At 48.6% G+C, this 21302-nt stretch overlaps 1 protein-coding gene across 1 annotated transcript in view; it reads right to left on the bottom strand.

Annotated features, from left to right (window-relative positions):
- The window catches only part of CAMK1G (calcium/calmodulin dependent protein kinase IG), a 28910-nt gene extending 14547 nt beyond the window's left edge, over positions 1–14363 (bottom strand). Inside the window, exons 1-2 of the mRNA XM_019714487.3 lie at positions 14121–14363; positions 3115–3235 (exon numbers count right to left, since the gene is read on the bottom strand). Coding sequence (XP_019570046.2) covers positions 3115–3206 — 92 coding nt within the window. The 5' untranslated portion in view covers positions 3207–3235; positions 14121–14363. The remainder of the gene's footprint in view (positions 1–3114; positions 3236–14120) is intronic.
- Positions 14364–21302: the final 6939 nt, after the last annotated feature.

Genomic DNA, 21302 nt, shown 5'->3' on the forward strand with positions numbered 1-21302 from the left:
ATGCTGTACACCTGAAATTAACATAAATAATATTGAATGTCAACTGTAATTGAAAAATTTAAAAAGGGAAAAAAAAGGTGAAGGGGAATAAATAAATAATGAAGTTGAAAAAAAAGACAGGTCACTACTATGGTTGGGCAGGTTGTGCACTGCACAATTCCAGCAGGTGTCATTCACCTTGGAGCCACTGCATACTTTCATATGATAATATTTATTACATTTCCCCCCAGCAGACAGCAGGCTAGGGAAAATGGCGCATTTTCCTAATGTGTACAAAGTGACCACTTGGAATAGATGAGAACATAACTCATGGCTATCTGACTTTTGAACACCCTGAGCTCAGTTTAAAGGAATGAATGAGCATTAGACCAGTGGGGAAATAAAAACTTAAAAGTGTTGTTTTGGTGGGGTCGGGGAAGAAGCATGAGAAAAAGCAGAAGCGCAGGTAGGGGTAGGGCCTCCATTTTCCTTATCTATAAAATGAAGGCGTTGAACTACCCGGCCTAATGATTCCTTCCAGCTGTGACATTTTAGGTCCACCTTCAGAGAAGTCCCTTTCACCTATACTTTTAGAAGGACTCGTGGTGTCCTGATTTCAAAGCTGACACCCACTCTGGGTCCTCTTGTGAAATGAGATCAAATTAAGGCCTTCCTGGGGTGCTATGCACACGGAAGTATGTATCAGCGGCACCTGTTGTGGCCATTTGAAATGGTGTTACTGCTCTTCTGCCTCAGGCTGCTTTCTACAGTGTGTGGGGGGTAGGGTGGAGGTGGTGAGGGGCAGGGATGGGGAGACGGGTTAGATTTAATTGTGCCATCTGTCAGACTGGGGAGCAGAGAGCTAGTTTTGAGCAGCCAAGGTTGTTTGGGTCAGAAGGTAGAACAGGCAGAGCCTTCAGAGCCAGGAGGGATTGCTGCAATAGAACTCCATTTGCGTTTCCTGCTCTGAATAGCTCTCCACTCTTGCTGGGAGCCTGGGTGGTGGAGGAAGTGGGGGGCAGGGACCAAGGGGAAAAACTTCTTGGGCAGTGAAAGGACGAAGGTGACTTGGGTGTCATACCCCGTGCTATGGACTAGCTTTGCCAGTGTCCATACAGTTGCCCTAGGGCTCTGGAGTTGTGGGTGGTGTCTGGATAGATTTAGCAAAAGCCTATTGTCTGTGAAGGGTTGTTTGGAAGAAGCTGAGAACTAGAGAGAAGAGGCTTTGGCAGAGGGTCCCGGTGCATCCTGACTGCTCCCCTCTCCACAGCACCTCCCCTTGGTAACCCCGTGGGGTCTGCAGCCTGGGCCTCCTCCTCAGCACCACAGAGGTTTGCTCTGCCCTAACTTCTGCAACAGTGTCTTGCCCCTGTCTTGTCCTCTCAGCGGGATACGCTACAGCCCCCCAGAAATACTTAAAATGTAGATTCTTGGCTGCTGGGTCCTGTGGTCCCAAGCCCCATTTAGCAGGTCTGGGACCAGGAATCTGTATTTTTCAAAAAATCACCAAGGCTAAAATAATAGGGAATTGCTATGAATTTTCTTGAGTGTGACAGTGATATAGTGGATTTAGAAGAAAATTCCTTTATCCTTAGGAGATGCAGACAGAAGCATTGATGTGTCATGACGTTTGCAACCTATAGACAAATAGTTCTGTAAAGTGTGTGTGTGTGTGTGTGTGTGTGTGTGTGTGTAAAACAGTGAAGTGTTAACAAGTGTTGAATTTAGCAGTTGGGTATGTTGGTGTATTTCACCTTTTCTTTACTTAAACACTTTCACAGTTACAAGCTAAGCTCTGCAGTGACTCCGATGTCCCCCTGGGTTTAGAAGCTGCTGTGGCAGGCTTCACCGAGCTCCACGAGGGCAGCGTGTGTCTATCTCCTGACAGGCCTCGGCACAAGTCTGAGCAGACGGTGAATAAGCTCCTGTCAACCCAGGCTTCCTGCTTCCTCCTCTTGATTTTTGGGCTGCTTAGCAAATCATTCTGATTCACTCATGAGCCATGTTCCTCTGTCTTGCCAAAACGCCCTCTCTAGCCACCCCCGTCTTGGCAAAGGCCCTTGATGGAGGGCCAATGCTCTGATGACCAGTGCCACCATTGAGATCCTCCTGTGTGTGTAGAGCCTGACCCTTGCCTGGGCAGGGGGGGCCCAGAGGCCTGCTCTCAGGGCTGAACCTGGCTCCTCTCCATCTATAGTGAGAGTGTGGGCAGCTCTCACTGCCTGAGGTCATTGCCTCCTAGCCAAGGCGGAGGGAGCTAAACTTAGCCGAGCTGGCTAAAGGGAATGCGTGCTTACATAGCAGCCCACTAACTGCCCCTTCCTTCCTCGGGCCCCGGGCCCAATTAGCCCAGACTAATTAGCTGACCAGCTGGGGTTCTGAGGCGATGGGGCCGGTGGCCCGGAGCTGCTGCCAGCCTGCGTCAGAGACTGTGCCCTCCTGGAGGAGGGGTAGGGCTAAGTGGAGTGGCAGCTCCAGACAAGCCGTCTCTGCTCTGCCAGCCGTGTAATCATTGTCAAGGGGCAGGCACAGACACCCCGGCGGCTAGTAGGAATTTGGGCTACAGTATGACTTTATTTTTCCAACACAACACATAAACATGGAGCAGAGAGGATGGTGGGGTAGGGGGCTGATTCAGGTGTGTGTAACCCACCAGCTCTCTGGGCCTCCAAAGAACCTTCTCTTCTGTCTATTGTAGATAGTGGGATTGACCTGGTCACTGCAGGAGAAATGAAGACGCTGGGTGCGGAGGCCCAGGAGAGTTCTAGAATCACTGAATCTCCAGAGGTGCTCCAGAATGTCTCTTTCCTACGATTAGAACTTACTAGTTGAGGCAGATGTGGATGTGGGCAGGGGTCCCTGGGGGCGAGTCAGGGAGTAGAACTGGGGGGAGAAGCCGGTATTCCCTGAGGGCTCCAGTGTATTGTCATCCTCTGTATTTCCCAGTGATATCTTCTCCTCCTCTCCCCTCCACGGTTCCTGCTCCACCTCCCTAGTTCCCTTAAAGCTACTGAGATGATGTCACAGCAGCCTCAGTCCCAGTTTTTCAGTCTCTGCTGGCTCGGAACAACTCCTTTCCAACTCCCCCCAGAAGGCAGCCCAGCCACCCCTTCAGTCTCTCAGCCCTGGACTCACGATCCCAGCACTTCCATGAAGATGAAGGTTTTCCGGATGTTGGTGGTCTGTTTCTTCCAGGAACTGCAGTCATCTTCTTCCTTTCGACCCATCGCCTCCAGAGTTGAAGCTTCTGGGGATGCTTTGTGTAAGGAAGGCAAGAAAGGGGCCCATCAGCTAATTTCTCAAATCGGATGAGAGCAAGTTGTAAAAAGAATAAAAAATACTCACGTCCTTCATGTAACAACTAGAAGGAAAGATGAGGAGCAAAACCTGGATAATTGGCAAAAATAAGACTATTCCTGCTTTTTAAATTACTGCAACTTATTGAATGTCCGTTACAGGCCCACTGTGCTTGCCACATGCTTAAGGAGTTTAGAGTCTAGTCTACAGTGGAAACTCAACTTTGTACATATGTACTTAAGGGCGGTAATGTAGACATGTATAGATTAACATGGGAATATCCACCTTGAGAAGATCTGAGCTGAGCTGGGGCATTTCCTACCTTACCAGGTGATGGCCAAGGTTTATTCCCATTACCAAGTCAGCCCGACTTCCTATTATCCCAGCTCTCCCGCCTCCCCCAATCATTTCTACTCCCACCTCTCTCCTACTGTGTTACCCTGAAAATAAGGCCTAGCCGACAATCTAAAAAGACGCAACGTAATACATCTTTTGGAGCAAAAATTAGTATAAGACCGGGTCTTATTTTACTATAATATAAGACCGGGTCTTATATGATACAGTATAAGACAGGGTCTTACATTATTTATTGCTCCAAAAGACGCGTTAGAGCTGATTGTCTGACTAGGTCTTATTTTCGGGGAAACACAGTCCCTGTTACAGGTTAAATGAATGAATTGTAGATGAATGAGCATTGTTTCCTTTGTAACTCCCACCACATTTAGCACAGTGCTGGGAAAATCATGATTCATTAACATCTGAACTGAACCATGACCTGACTTTGACATCGGAGTTCTGGAGTTACCACCGTCATTGGACGGTCACCACTTACGATGTGCCAGGGGCTGGCGGACAACACAGATGACGGCCCTTCCTTCCTGGGCCAGTAACAAGCAAGTAAACTAACATAAGCATAGTGAGAAAGAGTGGGAAAATCGTGGAAGAACAAACCCTGGGCTTGTCACAGAGACAAACAGAGCAGGTCTTCTTTAGACGGAAGTCAGAGGAGGCCTCTCTGAGCAGGTCATATTTAAGCTGAGATGGAAAGTTTGTGAAGGAGCCAGCACAGAGTGTGTAAAGGAGTGTCTTGGCAGAAGAAATATAACACAAAATCCACAGGGACAGGAGGAACAGTGTGGGTCGAGCAGGGTGAACTCTGCATGGCATGGCGTGGTAAGTGGGCAGGGAGAGGCAGGCACAGGACAGGACATAGGCCTTATAGAAACTGTTTTCTTCCCTGGAGAGACTGGAAGACTTGAAGGATTTTCAGCAAGGGAGTTAAATTACACCACTGAGGTTTTCAAGAGCTCATTTTAGCTACTCTGTGGAAATGGAGTAGAGGGGGCAAGAGTTGAAACATGGAAAATAGGTAGGGGTGGAAACCTACGAGAGGGATGATGGTGGTTTGGACCATGGCGGTAGGGAAGGAGAGAAGTAGGGGGACCCGGGATCTATTCTGGGGTCCAGTTATCTACGATGCTATGTGATGTGCCTATGGTGGGGTGAAAAGAATCTTGATTGACTTTCATGTTTCTGGTAGGAGCATCCCAGGTTGATGGTACCCTTTCTGAGGTCATGATTACGAGGGAGAAGCATGTTTTTGGGGTGTGGTTGGGTGGCTGGAGGGACTCTCTGTTCCTTTAGGTATGCTGCCCTAGATAACCCAGTACAGTTAGATGGAGGACCACTGAATGTCTGAGAGTAGTGAGTGAGATGCATTTCAGCCAGCACCCTCTTCCCCAAACTCCTCGGACCTGACAGAGAAGTAGGAAAATATGTCTAATGGCTGCCCTTTTTAGGTAATACCCTTTTTTCCCCATTAAAAAACAAAATGTTAGTAGAATCCATGGGGTCTTCTAATATCTTCAGAACAAAGAGAAACTTTGTGCCTTCACAATTTAGCATTAGTTAAAGAGCATAGGTTTGGAGGTCAACCTGAATTCAAATCCTATCTCTGCTAGTTACTAGTTAAATGGCCTTAAGCAGGTTATTAACCCTTTTGAGTCCATCAGCTCATGTGTAAAATAGAGACAAAGCCCCTTATGGTTATGGTGAAGAGTAGACGAAATAGTGTACCTAGAGACTTGGTATATTGTCTTACATGTATTAAACAGTTGTAACAGAGATAATATTTGGGGGATATTGAATTGATGTCTTTTCATTCCTGGTAATCCCAATCTGGAGGACTCATGTCATAAAGTAGGTTCTGTAGTACAGAAGGAAACCTCTTCCACTTATGTCTATAACTGTGAGGCTTAGACCCTGGGAATAAGAAGAATGTGACACAAGTGATATCCTTGCTAGAAAGGACAAGGCACAGAAAGACTGATACTTTTGGCCAGAGTGGATCCTGGAAAGGAGGTGGGGAGACAGATGGTGTAGTTGAGTTGTTATAAGCACACATTTTTGCTAACAATCATCTAGAAATTGGGGAGGTTGGTGACATGGATGGGTGGGCTTCCCAGGACTCTACTGGTAGGAGACTATAAGCCTAGAGGGAACTCTGACTGCGGCCACACCTAAGAGGGCAGAAAGTAAAGATGGGGCAGGCCCAGAGGGAGAAGCTGAGTGAGATGGTGTCATATGACCTGCAAAAGTTCCCCAGGGCCTGTGGGGGACTGGAGCCAATTTGTACCAGCTCATGACAGCTGACTATGCACATCTCTTCCCAGCTCCATGCTTAGTGGCCTCATGTTAGCATGAAATCGGCTGTGGGGGAGTGTTTAAACCATGGAATCAGGGCATCTCCCCACTCCCCCCCCACCCTCTAAGAACCAGACATTAAACATTTGCCAGCTCTCCTCTGCCCGTGGCCTTGGTGAGGGGATATATTGCTGCTAGAGGGAATGTCAGCTGGGGTCTGGCTGAAGAGATGGTTCCAATCAGGGCGTCTCAGTGGAAGCCAATGGCTGGGATCAGGGTCTTTAATGGAGGTTGTCAGCATGATGCTCCTTGGGCCAGATGGGACCAGTCATACCTCAGAGGTCACTAGTCAGCCCTAGTGAGATTCCAGGCAACTGACTGGGACCCAAAGTCCCTGGTAAGTCTGGGGCTCTTTCTCCCATATGACAACGTAGTCATGTAAGCACCCCATAATGTAAAATGCCACCTTGAACTAGAGCAGGAGGAGGAAAGGTCATGTCAAGCTGTGTGTTTTCCTGAAAGACACTGGGTCAGCTGAATGACACTATTTATGAAATCCGAGTTAGTATAATGGACAAATTCAAATGCAGAATTTTCCATTTCCTTTTTTGCTGACAGGTGGGATGAAATTTTATAGGAAATAAAGAAGCTATGTTTTCTTTGCACATTTTAGTACAGTGTGTAAATTTGCAACCTGGCTGGATAATAATTGGTGGCTATTATTATGAAAAACCCATGTGAGAAACATTAAGAATTCCTTAGCATCTGATTCAGCCGAATATAGATCTGGTGGCCTGGGCTTGTATCTTCAGGTCCATTTGTTAATTTTCTCCTTTTGCCAGGGTGGCAGCTCAAAGGAACCATAGCAATTCAGGACCCAGGCACTGGGCAGCGGACTTGCCAGCAATGTAATGGTGGCCTGACCCTGGACCTCAAGGGCAGTCTACGAAGTGGAGACAAATAGACCCTGACTGGCTGAGACTGCTGTGAGGAAGATGGACTGTTAGACTAGAAAGCTATCTTTAGTCAGATACCATTCTACAGATTCTTAGCCCCAAAGCTTCCACTTATCAGAGTTGGTGTCTGGGCTTGGACCAAATGCTTCTTACTGTGTAGATAGAATGTGGCTGAGAAGTCTTGAAGAATGCAGGGAATGAGGGCAAAAGGGTGGACGTTAAAAGGAGCACAATCAACAGGGTCAGTTTGTGTGGTTCCTCCTCTTTCTCCTTCTCCATAGAACAGGACTGCAGACACTGCTTTTCCTCTGTGGGGAGCCAATCAAAAGCCTTCTTTCCAGCTCCGGGCCCATCAGCTGGCCGTTCATCACTCCCCCTTCTGGAGCCCCCGTGGAATGACAGCCTGCTCTCCAGGAGGCTTCACCGCCTCATTAGCAGATCTGTACTCACTGTTCCTTCTTTCTCATCTCTTAAATAGCTTAAAAACATAGTATTCTTAGCCTAAGCTAGGCTATAAGAAAACATCTTTTCCGCCCACCCTCCCTCCCATACATTCAATCCTAACAATTTAGTTCCATCTTCAGAGCTCTGTGGAAAAGTCTGGGGCCCAGATCTGAACCCCTGCTTCATTCCCACACCTCCTTGACCTCAGAGAAGCCTCAAGGTCCTTGTGTCCTGTGTGGGGGAAGTCTAACAGTGCGCTCGGAGACGGCCCACGTTCTGAGGCTGCCTCCTGCTTCTTTTCCTTAAACTCCTGCAACCCCTCCACTCCTGACATCTGTAATCTAGGCCCTTTCAGAGGAAAAGAAAACAAATTCCGAGAAGGGTGAAGCTCCAATATTGCTCTCATTTGTTTCTAAAATACTCCCTACCGCTCTCTATTTCTGGCGATAACTTCTATTGGGCTTCAAAGCTCCACAATAGCCACTGTAGACTTTCTTCTCTGAGTGAGATTCAGAGATGCTGTGGATGTTGGCATTCGGGGCTGGTTCGGGCTCCTCACTCCCCAACAGGGCCAAACCCTCAAGAATATTCGCAAAAAATGGCTCCAGGCAAAGGAAATAGCCTTATTATGTGGAACCACCTTGAGTTGTGGAGGTAACACTCCTTCACTCAACAAGCATTTTTGACTACCTGCTGTATACCCACTGGACTAATGCAGACATTTCTACGACATGAGGCTACCCTAGAAAGTGCTTACAATCAACTGGGAAAGACCAAGCCAAGCTATATAAATAAACACCTAGAAACCCAGAGCAGTAGATGGCATGCTATGTGCTGTATCAGGGCCACAATGGCTCGGAGGGCGATCATTCGTTGACCGGAACACGAGTGCTTAAAGGGCAGGAGCCGTGCATTCCTCATCTTGGAATCTCTAGTGGCTGGTGCTGAGCCTGGGACATACTGAGGGTTCAGCCTGTATTTGTTAAATGAGTGAATGTGGAGGAGAGTCCTGGGGGCTCGGGGGGTGGCAAGGGTTGATCAGGGAAGGCTTTGTGGAGGAGTTGGACTTAAGATGGGTATTGAAAGGTGGGGGACGTATTCCTGATATTGCTGTAGAGAGAAAGGCAGCCAGAAGCCCTGCCCCTGGGAAGGGCAGGCAGGAGGGTGTCCTCTCTTGGAGCTCTCGCTGTGAGGCCCTGCCGAGGACAAAGCAGCAGAGAGGGCAGAATCGACCTGACTCCTTTGTCATCATCGTCACTTCAGGGACAGACGAAGTAGGACCTGGGATTGGCTCTGGGCTCAGTTCTTGGTCAGCAGAACTTCCATGGGATACTTGAAGAGGCCTCCCCTGAGCATTCTATCCAGTGTCAGCCCCCCACGGTTACCGTAATCTGTGAGCACAGTTACACAGATGCTCAGAGGTGTATTCTGTGACACCCCTGAGCATCTGCAATTCTCCTGTTTGTTGGGTTGAGGCGATATCCTCACTAGAAAGTGACTCCATGTGGATAAAGACGGGGTCCATCTCGTTGTCTCCCTCGGGCCTAGCTCAGTGCTTGGCTCTAGCTAGTGTTCAGTTGTGTATTTTTGGATGGTCTTCCTGGTCTCTTGGGAAATTTTCACAGCTGTGGAGGAGGCTACAGAGGGGAAAGTATTTCCTGAAGGGCAGGCCATACAGACGTGGGGTGGAGGCTGCCTCTGAGGACAGCCCTTTCTGAGCTTCTGAGAATAGGCTGTGTGATGCCTGGTAGCGTCTAGCCCGGCTATTTATGAGGTACTGGTGAGAGATCTTGGGCTGTGAGCCCAGGAGGCAGGCACCCTTCACATGCTTCTTCCATGGGGCCTCACTGTCCTTCCCTCCTTCCCAGGCTCCATTTGGTCACAGGAGCAACACTAGCCCCAGACAGAACTCTACAGCCGGTGAAGTTCATTTTCAGTGGCCTCCCCCTCATCACCACCATCCCCTGAAGGTGCCAGGCCACCTCATGACCCCACACTGCCCTGGACCTTCTCTCTGGACCCTCACGCCAGCCTGCCCTCCTACACGTGACTACTTATCAAAAGTTTCCTATTTTCAGTCACAGACACTTAGAACTCTGCACTGAGGTGCTTATTAAATGAACCAGCTGGGCTAATTGCTTAAGACTGTCACCCCTCCTGACAAGATGTCCCCGCATCTTGGGACCATCATGTTTTAATCCACAGGTGTTCAATTCAATTCAGTTCGATTTAATTTAATTCAATTCATTCAAGTGTGTGTTTCCCAAACCCACAGTCCAGTTCCTAAACTGGACACTAAGACCAGAGGACATGGGACAGGGAAGGAGAGAATCGTTGAGTGACACCTATGCAACCTTCAACCCATAGATAATGGCTCTCGACCCCACCTACAGGGACAGACACCCTGCCTTGACAGTGCTGTCACTTGGGGCATGGTGGGCAGGCCTCAGCGCCTCCCTGGAGGACCATGTGTGGCTCTGTTACTCATTTCAGAGGAATCAGGCCACCCTGAGACTGCTTTGTGCTTCCACGGTTTTCCATTTCTTGGGAGCATGACTCAGAAAGGCCCGTGGGTCTTGAAGGGAGGTTATCCGTTGGCTCATCTGTCATGAGAATGTGCTCTCTGCCTCCAGGCTGGGGCACAGGAGTCATGACAGTATATAAATCACCTGGTTATAAAGGGGTTGAAAGGCTACTGCTGGGATGTGTCCTTGCCCGGGCTCCACCAGTTCCTGGATTCAGGCCACACTAGCAAGAACTCAAGTTCTGGCTGCAGCCTTGGCTTGGCACCTAGGAGCTCTGCAGCCCCAGGCAGACCACTGTACCTCTCTGGGCTTCCACTTCTCTCCTTGGTGAAAAGAAGAGATTGGACTAGGTGAAGTTTCCCTGAAGTTTGTGTTGTAGAATATTAGTCCCAGGAGACTCTCTGAGCAAAGTGGATTTGCTGCCCCTTCTTGGGGAGCCATGAGCCACGTTAAGGGCCACGAGCTTATTTAGGGCTTTGAGGACAATTAAAAACACCTGCTTAATGCTGTTTAACCTGGCAGCTCCCAAATTTACTAGACTGTGAAACCCTCTCTTTTCGTAATACCTCCTAGCATCCAGGGCACCTAGGGTTGCCCAGAGCTTACTTTGGAAAACGGGGACTAGGCCACCCATGACGCTCTGTGAGTGTCTGTTGTTGGAGCAATATATGACATTTCCAGCAGCCTGCGGCCATCACTCACAGTCCTGCCTCCCTCACAGAGTCACTGGCGTGCGGCTGGGTCTGTGTGTGCTGTCAGAACCCGTTTCCAGGCCACGGGCTACAGCTCAAGTGGCTGTTCAGCTGGCTAGAGCCCAGGCCCGGGACCCTAAAGCTCCCTGGAGATTCTGGCTGGACAGAACTTCCAAGGAACATGACTCTATCCCTAACCCTCCCACTAGTCCTGTACCTCAAAGGTCAGCTCTGCTTGCCAGTTTCTGTTCATAAAATCACTGAGGAAGGATGTTTTTCAATTGCCTCCTGCAGTTTATTTCAGGTGCAAACCCACATTTAAGTTTAATCAGATTTCTCCTGCTGCAGTGACAAGCCAGAATTCATGTGCTGCTTAAGGTTTACATGTGCCTTTCATCTAGGAACTGAGGCACATTCTCTTGGGCTTCATCTACTGGCTGAGAGATCAACACTTAGGAGTCGCTAGAGAGATCAGGGTGGGCTATTTATTCTTCATGTGCTTCTAACCATGGTGGGCCTCAGTTTCCTCATCTGCTGAATGGGAATAATGATCTCTGTCGATTTCTCAGCATTCCTGTGGTTGTCCAGTACATCAGTGGGCATGAAGGCATTCTGCAACCTCTGAAGTGCTTGCTATGCCTTGGGCCCCCACTATAGGCACGTGAATTAAACACCATGCACTGGGGGGGAGAGAGAGGGAAGCAAATAATTATTTAACTAGCGGTGAATTCAGGACAGGAGATGTGAATCTGCTGTTCCCTCAACTGGTCTCAGCTCCCACGTGCCTCTCACAGCGTGAGCATCTCATCTTACTGTGATTTTAAAGTGTTTAAAAATATATAAATTCTCATACATCACGGTCCTGAAATGCAAACCAACGACTTCATCTGGTGCTCAACCAAGAAAACAGAGCTGTTGCAACACTGTAGGAAGAAACACTGCTGGTGCGGTTTTCTTTTTTTTTTCATGGGCCATATGCTGATCTCCACTGGGGCACCTCGCTAAGGAGTTTTCAAGGGTAATAGTGGAGGCTGTGTGTCTGCCACACGCTGCCTTTAAGCTTAACTCGCATGCAAGAGGTGCGTGCCTCCTTTGAATAAGCGTGGGCTGCTAACTACAAACCACACCGGCCAGGCACTGTACTTCGCCTTCCAGAAGGTGAGAGGAGGCATCTCCACCCAGGGAGGGAGGAGGCCCAGGATGCAGGACTCGCTGAGCTCAGGATGGTTGTGGTGTGAAGCTCTGCTTTACCAGCCTTCCCTCTGAGGACACAGGTTTGACAGGCATCACAGCCCCTGCAGCCCCATGACCTCCACAGGCTTGCTTTCGCTCTGGCAGCCGCCCAGCTCTGCCCCAGCCCCCTCGCCTTTGACCCTGGCGGCGCGCCCGCAGTTGTAGCGCCGGCACGCAGCCTGTTCACAGACTCAGCCGCTCCCCGCGGGTCTCATTCATCCTGCAGCTCATTCACTCCGCGGGCTCTGGCAGGCTGCGGCTGGGCCCCATCCCTCGCAGGCACTCGCTGTGGCAATTTATTTCTGGCCGTGTGCGTGTGTGAGTGGGGGAAGGGGAGCGAGGGAGGCACTTGGCTCTTACAGGGGGATTCTTTTCAGTCCCAGCCAGAACTGCCCCAGGACCTACAGTACCTCCGCTGGGCCTGCGGGGCTCATCACGTGGGTGGGACCCTGCGCCAGGCACTTCACCTGCATTGTCTCCTTTCATCATAGGTATCATTAACCCGTTTTATAGTTGAGGTACTGATGGCTAGAGATGTTCAGCAAAATGCCCCAAATCAAACAGATGGTAAAGGACAGAACTGAGCTGGAGCCTAGCCTCTCAGAGGCCAACAGCAGCTGCCTTGTCCCCCCTCCAGGTAACCTGTTGCCTCCTTCCAGGTGTTGGTTGTCAGGTGTCACTTACATCCGCCCTGCCCGCATCCTTAGGATGCTTTCCTGCAATCCCAACACCTGCCTGCTCCCCGCGAACACATGGCTCAGATGGTCTGGGAAAGGCTGCATCTCCAGTCTCCAGGTCACTCAGATTTCTCAGCATCGAGGCTGGGGCCCAAACATCTACCGCCCCAGCCTCTCCCAGCTCCAGCTCAAACCTCTTCTCACTCTAACCTCGGGCTTCTTTCCCAAAGTTTTGCCCCCTCTTTCTAAGGAGTGCTCTTAATAACCAAGCCCACCCATACATACACCATTGTAATCTGTAATATCATGGAAAGGTCACTGATTATGTCAGAAGATCTGGGTTCAAATGCTGCTACCATCAAATGGATACTGCCAGGATCCAGCTTTGCACCCTAGGCAAACCATTTAACTTCCTTGTGTCTCAGTGGTCTCATCGATACTAAGGGAGAAACACTGCTTGCTCCACCAACCTGGCGGGCTTGTCCTGAAGGTGATTAAGTAAAAGCATGTTATCAACTGAAAGTGTGGTCCCCATTACAGGTATTACTAAGCACTTTGTGTTATGGCCTGTTGGGTCTTATCTTTGGCCTTGGCTAAGCTTAGGGCAGTAGGGTTGCCAGCGGCCAGGCTCTGTCTCCAGTCTCTGCTCTGGGAAAGATCATGTCCTTAACCCAAGACGGAAACTGCTTGACTCTGGACCCATCTCGGTGATTTTCCTCATGATCAATTTATCTGGCTCCAGAGCAAGCAGTCGGCCAGCATGCACTGCAGCCCGACCAACCCAAGCTCTGGCAGCACCTCCGGGAGACCCAGGGTTAAGGTTTGTGCGTCAAAGTTACGCGGAGAGAAGGAGCCACAGTGCTGATAGGGGTGGGGGTGAATCCAGACCTCCTTTTACCCTCTTTAGCCTAGAGCCACACATGGGAAGTTTAAAGACAGGAGGGAGATGGATGCACCCCTGGGGAAGGTGAAGGAGAGGTCTTGTGACGGGCCGAGTTCTGCATCCTAATACAGCCAGGACCCAGGGGCCGGAGCCTGTCCCTGAACCTGCCCTGCCCTGCCCTGCTGTGGGGACTAAAGCTGGTCCTCCCTCCTTGGGTTTGCAGAGCCACAGGCTGTTTACAAACCTCCGTTTCGCCCACTGGCTGTCCTAATCCTCACCACAACCCAGACAGGTAGACAGAACGGGCATTGCCCCATTTGACAGGTGGGGTTAGAGCGGTCAGGAGAGGAAGGCTACACAGGAGGCAGGGGTGCAGCATGCTGGAGGTCCTGACACCCTGCAGATGGACCGCCCCTCCCAGGTACAGAGCCCAGAGGATTGTCCCTGGAAGGCAGACTGCAGGAAGTCATTGCAGGAGGGGCACAGACAGATAGGTAGCTCCCCTTTTTCTGCCCATAAGTGCGAAAGGTTCCCACTCAAGCCAACCCTGAAGTGATGGTCAGATGGCTCCCCACGGAGGTCCCACTGGACCCCCATTCAGACTTATTTTCCAAGGCAGCTACAACTTACCCTTGATAGTACAAGAAATCAGGCAAGACAGGAACTGGGGTTGAAATAAACACCCAAGTTGCTCACAGAAGTGGCTCTTCAAACCCTCTCTCTAGGAGCCACATGCCTCCCACCAAGCAAGGAAACGTCCTCAAACCAAGAAAAGAAGCCGGTTGTCTTACCCAGGGACTCAGAAAGAATTCGCTCGTGGGGCTCCCACTCCAGCTCCTACAGGTCTGTGAGGATTAGCTGCTCCAGCGCTTTAACAATAAACCGAATTAAAGGGGAGGATTGCAGGGGTTTTCTTTCCCAGGACCGTAACCAGGCAGCCTTAAAGGGGAGGAAAAGTAGCTAGGTGGCTTGCATCTCTACTTCCTTTCCTCTGCTCTGCTTTTCCTCCCTCTGAGCAGCATTTAGTCTGATCCAGAAAAATGCTTTTGCAAAGGAGCCTTTTTATGTCTTGCGTGCATGCATACGTGTGTGTGTGTGTGTGTGTAATTGTGTTTGTATTGATGTGTGTGATGGAAAGAGAGAGACAAAAAATAAAAAGCCAAACCAAGACATCAGATTAGAGGTTTCCATTGTCTTGAATAGGGTAATAACAGAAAATCCAAGAAGCCTCCTAGGACTGCCTGGCTCAGTTTCCCTCCAAACCACTCCGTTGCTGGGGTGTGTTGTCTAAAAACCTCTTCCTGAGCAGTAAGACATTACACTGGCTGAAGTGCAGAGACTGAAGAGCTCTCAGTATCCACCGGGCTTGTCCATCTTTTACAGAGAAGTCCTTGGATGTCCCTCGGGCAGCTCTGCTGAATGGTTCCACCAAACATCTCTGATTTGTCTCCTCTCCTGTTTCTAGAAGCATAACATTCTGATCCCAAACATCCTAGACCCTAGGAGACCTTCCTCTCCTCCGGGAAACTCTGTTCCCTCTGCTCCCTCATACTCATCTCTCCGTCCTGCCTTTGACCCGGGCTCCATCTCAGCTTCTCATTGCTGCTCCTTCAGAGCCAGTTCCTTGAATCTCTCTCTGCCGTCTGCCCCTTGCTTCTCCTTTTCTACTCTCCCCTTAATCTCAACATCCACTCACAGGGTCTTCATGTGAATGTCCCAAATCAACACCCCCATCTGGCTTGTCCACCATAATCGCAACACCCAAAGGTCCATTTGCATCCAACAAACAAAACTGCACGTGTTATAGCCTCCTTCAAACCCACCAGCTAGGCTAAAGGGCTATCATCGTCCCAAAAAGTCAAGTTAAAGACCCAGGCCCTTTCTTTGGCCGTGTTGGCTTTTGCATCGCCTTCCAAATCTGATCAGCTGTTATGCACTTTTGGTTGTCCCTTTGAATTAGCTTTGGAATTGTATCTTTTCAGTTTATATCACTTATGTGTTTTTTGAATAAATAACACATTCATAGGGGTCAGAACTCAGAACTCTATTAAAAGGCATACATTGAGGTGGCTCACCCCACATCACTCCCCATTCAGCCCTGCCCCCTACCCTGCCCTTTATAGGTGGCCACTTTTATTAGTTTCTCATATATCTCCTCCGTATTTCTTTATGTGGCTACAAGCAAATGAATATATATATATATATATATATATACCTTTCTTACACAAAAGGTGGTAAGTAAATGCTGCCTCTTTCATATTTCATCTCTACAATCTTAATTCAGGCCCTCATCCTCTCTCTAGGGTACTATTGTGATAGGTTAGGCTCTAATTGGTCCCCAGGTGAGGTGATCCATGGGGAGAGTTAAAAGCGTCTCTGGAGAAGGCTTCTAGGTTGGACTCCTATGTCTTCCATTGACATGATGTATGGCCTTGAACAAGTGGCTTAATTTCTTTGTGCCTCAGTTGTTCCATTTGTAAAATGGGATAACTGCTGAACTTATTTCATACCCTGGTAGGGTGGAGACAGAATGCTCATTGCTTAGAACAGTGACTGACACATGGTAGGCAGTCAATAAATATTAGCTGTTATTATTTTACCTCCAATCCAACTTTTATTCTTGCTAGAATTACCTCCATACAACATACTGCTGCCACCTCAGAAAGATCTATTACCTACAGCATAAAATCCAAACACTTCAGCCTGTCACTGAAGGCATTCTAAGATATGGCACAAAATTCTCCCCCCTCCCCTGAGTTCCTCCGTCCACCCAGCTGACACTCCAGCCACAGCATATGAGACACTGATTTCTAACCTGCTGCTTATTTCTAAAGCTCCTGACCTTTGCTTATGCTGATCTACCAGTATGGACTAGCCTTTCCTCATTCTCTGCCTATGAAAATGCTGTCGATTTTAACAATCCACATCTAATGCCATCTCGTCCATGAAGCCCTCTGTGATTTCCCAGTGTCCTCAGAACTAATCACTCCCTCCCCTGTGCTGTCCCCAAACTCTTGTCCAGAGCTATCCTGTGTCCTTAATCTTTTTTTCTGCCTTGAATTCTAGTTTGTGTTTCTACTGCTTCAACTCTCGGGGTATAGCCCCCTGGCTAGCAGTGTCCTCCTCCTAGTTGAACACTGGACAGGGGAGTTTATCACAGTGAAGTAATACTTATGGACATCAACAAACATTAGAAAATTTATCTCTGCAGGGAGCTGACTGCTGCCTCTGTGACATCTTCTCCAGCGCGCACACACACATATGCACACACACTCCTTAAATATTTACCAAGCACTGACTAGGTACTAGGTATTAGGGACATGAAACCAGACCCAGACACTACACTCAGAGAACTTCTGCTGTCCAAGCACATGAATCAGCCCCTTCTGTGTTTTGCAACTTGCTCTGGTACAAGTTTGAATTGGGCTGGTGCCTGTCAGCATGAGCCCCCCCAGAATCCTCTTTCCTCTGTTCCCTTCCATCTAACGCGCCTGCACACTGCTGGCCTTGGCAAGCCACAGAGCCAGGAATGAATTCTCAGCCATGGAAATGGAAATAATAGGTTCTGCAGATGTTGGGTGCCGTAGGAGAAAGTGTTGCCTGTTTATGCTGAGTACCTTGCAGATACTGAGCAGACATGAGAAGCTGGGAGTGGGGGCAGAGCATCCATTGTTCAAGTACTGGCACAGGTGACAGAGAACTGACGGGGTATTCGGGAATTTCTCAAGGAGGTGGAAGCGAGCTTTCAGCATGATAACACATGCACACTTATGTATATATACACATGCTCTCATGCATATATACATGCACGCACACCTGTACACCCATGCATATATACTCTCATGCACTCATGCACACCATGCACATATGCACACCCCCATGCACACATGCATACCCATGCACATATGCACACCCCCATGCATACATGCATACCCATGCACTACACCCATGCATATATACTCTCATGCACTCATGCACACCATGCACATATGCACACCCACATGCATACATGCATACCCATGCACATATGCACACCCCCATGCATACATGCATATCCATGCACATACACCCATGCATATATACATGCATGCACAAATTCACTCATACACACATACACAGCATGCATAGATACACACATGTACACATGTACACCCATGCACATATACATACACGCACACAATGCACATATACACTCATACCCACATACACAGCATGCATAGATACACACATGTACACATGTACACTCATGCCTGCAGTTTTGCCCAGTTCAGGTTCTTTTAATGGCCTTATCTGTATGTTTTCCCCAATGAATAATTCAACCAAATATTTACTAAACATCAACTCTGTGCCCAGTTGGGGAGATAAGACTAAAATACAGAAAACAACCAGGGACCAATGAATAGCTAAGTGGGGTACTATTAACTCATGCTGCCATGGGGAGACTGCTGTGGGCTGGAGACTTAGGAAAGTTTTCATGGAAACGGTTCATGGATGTCAGCCTGGGCCTCAAGGATGAGTGGGAGCAGATTTGGGAGGTGTGGTGTGTGGGTTGGGATTAGGAAAAACACAGGTTAAAACACATGAGTCATGCTGGAAATGCTAAGGTGGCCCTGCAATGTGGTGAGAGTAAGCTTGGTGGGGCAGGGTGTTTGAGCAGCCTGGCCAAGGGCTTTGGACTTGGACACAAAGTCACTAGGGAGTCGCTGTAGGTTCCTAAGCAAGGGTGTTTGTGAGACACCATGCGGTGTGTTTGAAGTTGGGAGAAATTAGAGACTAGAAAGCCAGCAAGAAGACTTTGCAGTCAGCGAGACCTGAGGGGAAGAGGGCCTGCACTAAGGACTGACCTGAGGAGGTGACGATGCCTGTAAGGGACACTCTTTCTCTCACCCAAAACATCTGAGCTTAGCCAGCTCTTCAGTTCAAGGTGACATTGGCAGAGGGAGAAGTGGCCAAGTGTACTCACTACATACTTCTGCTGCCCCATGTGGTCATGCTTACCTTCAAATAATCAAAATCAATGGTCCTCTTGTGGTTTGGTGTAAGCAAGAGAAAAAGGAAGTATGCTCATGAGGGCAGAGCAGTCCTCTCTCTGTCAAAGACCTGATTCTTGCCTCACCTTGGTCTGCATTGTCTTTTATTTTTAATTAGATCTCCAGATTGAGCTTTTTGGATGCCAAATGGTAACACGATATAATCAGGTACTAGGGTAGAAAAGGGAAGGGAAAACTTCATTCATTTCGTCATGCAACAAATAGTCAAGCACCTCCCCTGCGCTAAGCAATATGCTAGGCGCGGACACACAGCAACAAACAAGGTGAGCACAGTCTCTGCCTTAATGAGTCTTAATGTTCTGGCAGTAACGTCAGATTTTTTAAAAATGCAGATAATTACAATTGTGATAAGTGCTATGAGTCATTTAGGGCATTATGAGAGTATATGTTATGGGGAACTTACCTAGGCCTGAGGAAGTCACTTTCAAACTGGAATCAGAAGAAAAAAAGAATTAGGTACATGAAAGCTTAGCGAAGTAAAAGAACAGCATGTGCAAAGGCCCTGCGGTAGAAAGGAGCCACATCTACTGGAGAGACAGAGAAGTGCATTGTGGCTGGGCAGTGAGAGCAAGAGGAAGAGAAGCCCCAAATGCAGCTGGTGAAGCAGGGAAAGGAACAAATTGTGCAAAGCCTTGAAAGTATGACAGGAAGGATAGTGAGGGGGGAGATGGGCTACCAAGGAATAAACACCACTTATTTCATCACACATTTCCAATTTGAAGTTGGATGACAAAGAATAGAATAGGCACAGGAAGTGGGGGCAGGAGGGAAGGAATCAAAATTACGGGACCGTAGAGAGAGGCTGGCACACAGGCATGAATCAATGTAAGACTTGCTACTTTAGTATATATTTATTTTAAAAACAAGAGGCCAGATTTCTAGTACTTCCAGGAATAGACACTGCTATGTCTTGGCGCGCTTTGCTCCTGCCGTCTGCGATGTGCTCATCATCTTCTTATTTGAGCTGGACCTTTAAACAGTCTCCTCCACTGAACCCCCTTCCCTGCGTCCACAGGAAAAATGCATGACCCTTTCTGTTCTCCCAAAGCCCATCTCTGCAACAGCATCCACCCTGCTCCACTGGGGTGGAAATCAGTCTGGTACCTGTCAGGGTTGCCCATTAGTGACCAGCTCTCTAAGGATAGAAACCGTGCTTCAATTACCTCCATGCTACCATCTCGCCTGGCAGAGAGCATGTCCCACGAATGTCTGCAAAATCAAAAGGCTGAGTAAAACCTAAAAGGAGTTTTCTGGTGTGTCATGGGTAAGATACCATGAACAGAGGAAGGAGAAGGTATTTAACATATTAGTAACAGGCCTACCATGGGCTGCCTCTATGCACATGCAGAACCCAGGAGAATATATAAAACAGCCTACTTCTTCCGGTTCGTGTTGCGTCTTCCAATTTCTAGAGTCTGCAGAGAGTTGTGTGTCAGATGGGCCATTCAGTCAGAATCTCTGGCTGTTTCCCCACACCCCCAACTGCCTAGGGAGGAAGGCATCAGCCCATTCCACCTGGACCTTCTCTTTCTTCACTTTCCCATGATTCCTTCATCCTATGTATCCTTTCTTTAGATCTTTCTGTCCTTCTTGTCAGCCTCTGCCAAGGTCCAGCAAACATTCAGCTCTATCTGGCTCTACCCGGGGAGAGTGAGGGTGACATTGGGTCTTGCAGGCCAGATGTCTACAGGATGACTAGATTTTCACCCGATCCCCTCCTCACAGAGTTGCTGTGTGTCTATGTGCTAAAAGAATCTATCAGCTTCGTTGCCTTGAGTCACATTCCCAAATGAGTCCAGCCTTGGTATGTGCCGTGTTCCAGGAAGAAGTAGGGGGGCAGGATACAGCCCGTCACTGTGGGCTTCAGTATTTTGGCTGACGACCTAGGCAGTTCAGACGTGGGGACCTGCTTCTGGGCCTCAGCAGAGGTTGCATATCTTTCTCCATCATAATCTGCATGTATTTCTGTATCCACACCTGGAGGAAACAGACATGACTCTCCAAGGTCACCAGTTTAGGACCCTGAAAGACCGCGGGGCAGGGAGAGGGGGGAAATGGTCAAGGGCAGTGGGTGGGCAGTCATGAGTAGTACTTGCCTCATCCAAACGGTTATCAAGGTTAGTTACAAAGCACCTGATTGTCCAATTTGATTTTAATCTTCTTTTTCTGTTTCTTCCTAACTCTCCTGGGAATGAACAAATAACAAAGGGAATAGCCTATAAAGGAAAAATTATGAGGGCGAGAATTTCACTAAAGCATTTAGCCCACACAATCATGTACACACAGGTCTTGGATTCGGCCCTGGACTGGGGTTTTAGGGGACCTAGCATTTGTCCCTAACCCATCTTTATTAGCCAAGCAACATGGGATGAGTCTAAAATTCAAGGATCTTGCTCTCTTGACCTGTCAAATTGAGCTAATGATATCAGTGTACCCCACAAGTCTACGGTTGGCATCACATGACACAAAAGGATGTGTACTCATATGAGACATGCAGAGAAATGTGGCATTTATTCCCAGTTGAATCACGTGTTCACCTCCAGGTTCTCCCCGCCGCATTGGGAAGTGTTACATTGCGGCAGGCTTGTTCTGGCTTCTCCGGAGAGAAGATGAGATGATATCAGGGCTTTTCAACTCCCAAGAGTGAGCTGCCACTGCCCTCTAGTGACCGTGTTCTGCCCAGGCCTGGTGCCCGTGTCCAGCCCTCTGGTGGCAAGGAGGACAAATCTTTTCTTGGCAGGACTTTTCCTGACCAAACCTTCCTCAGAGAAGCCTTTCTGCAAACTTCTCCACATTCCTGATTTGGGTGGTGACTGTTGTCCCTCTTCTATAATAATCACCAACAAGTATTTGTTGGGTGTCCACTATTGGGGGGACAGGCATTGAGGTGACACTCCGTCTCCTACCTGCCTGCCTCTGCTG

This window comes from Rhinolophus sinicus, chromosome 11 (assembly GCF_057876585.1).
Source record: "Rhinolophus sinicus isolate RSI-liver-muscle chromosome 11, RSI-T2T, whole genome shotgun sequence".
NCBI lineage: Eukaryota > Metazoa > Chordata > Mammalia > Chiroptera > Rhinolophidae > Rhinolophus > Rhinolophus sinicus.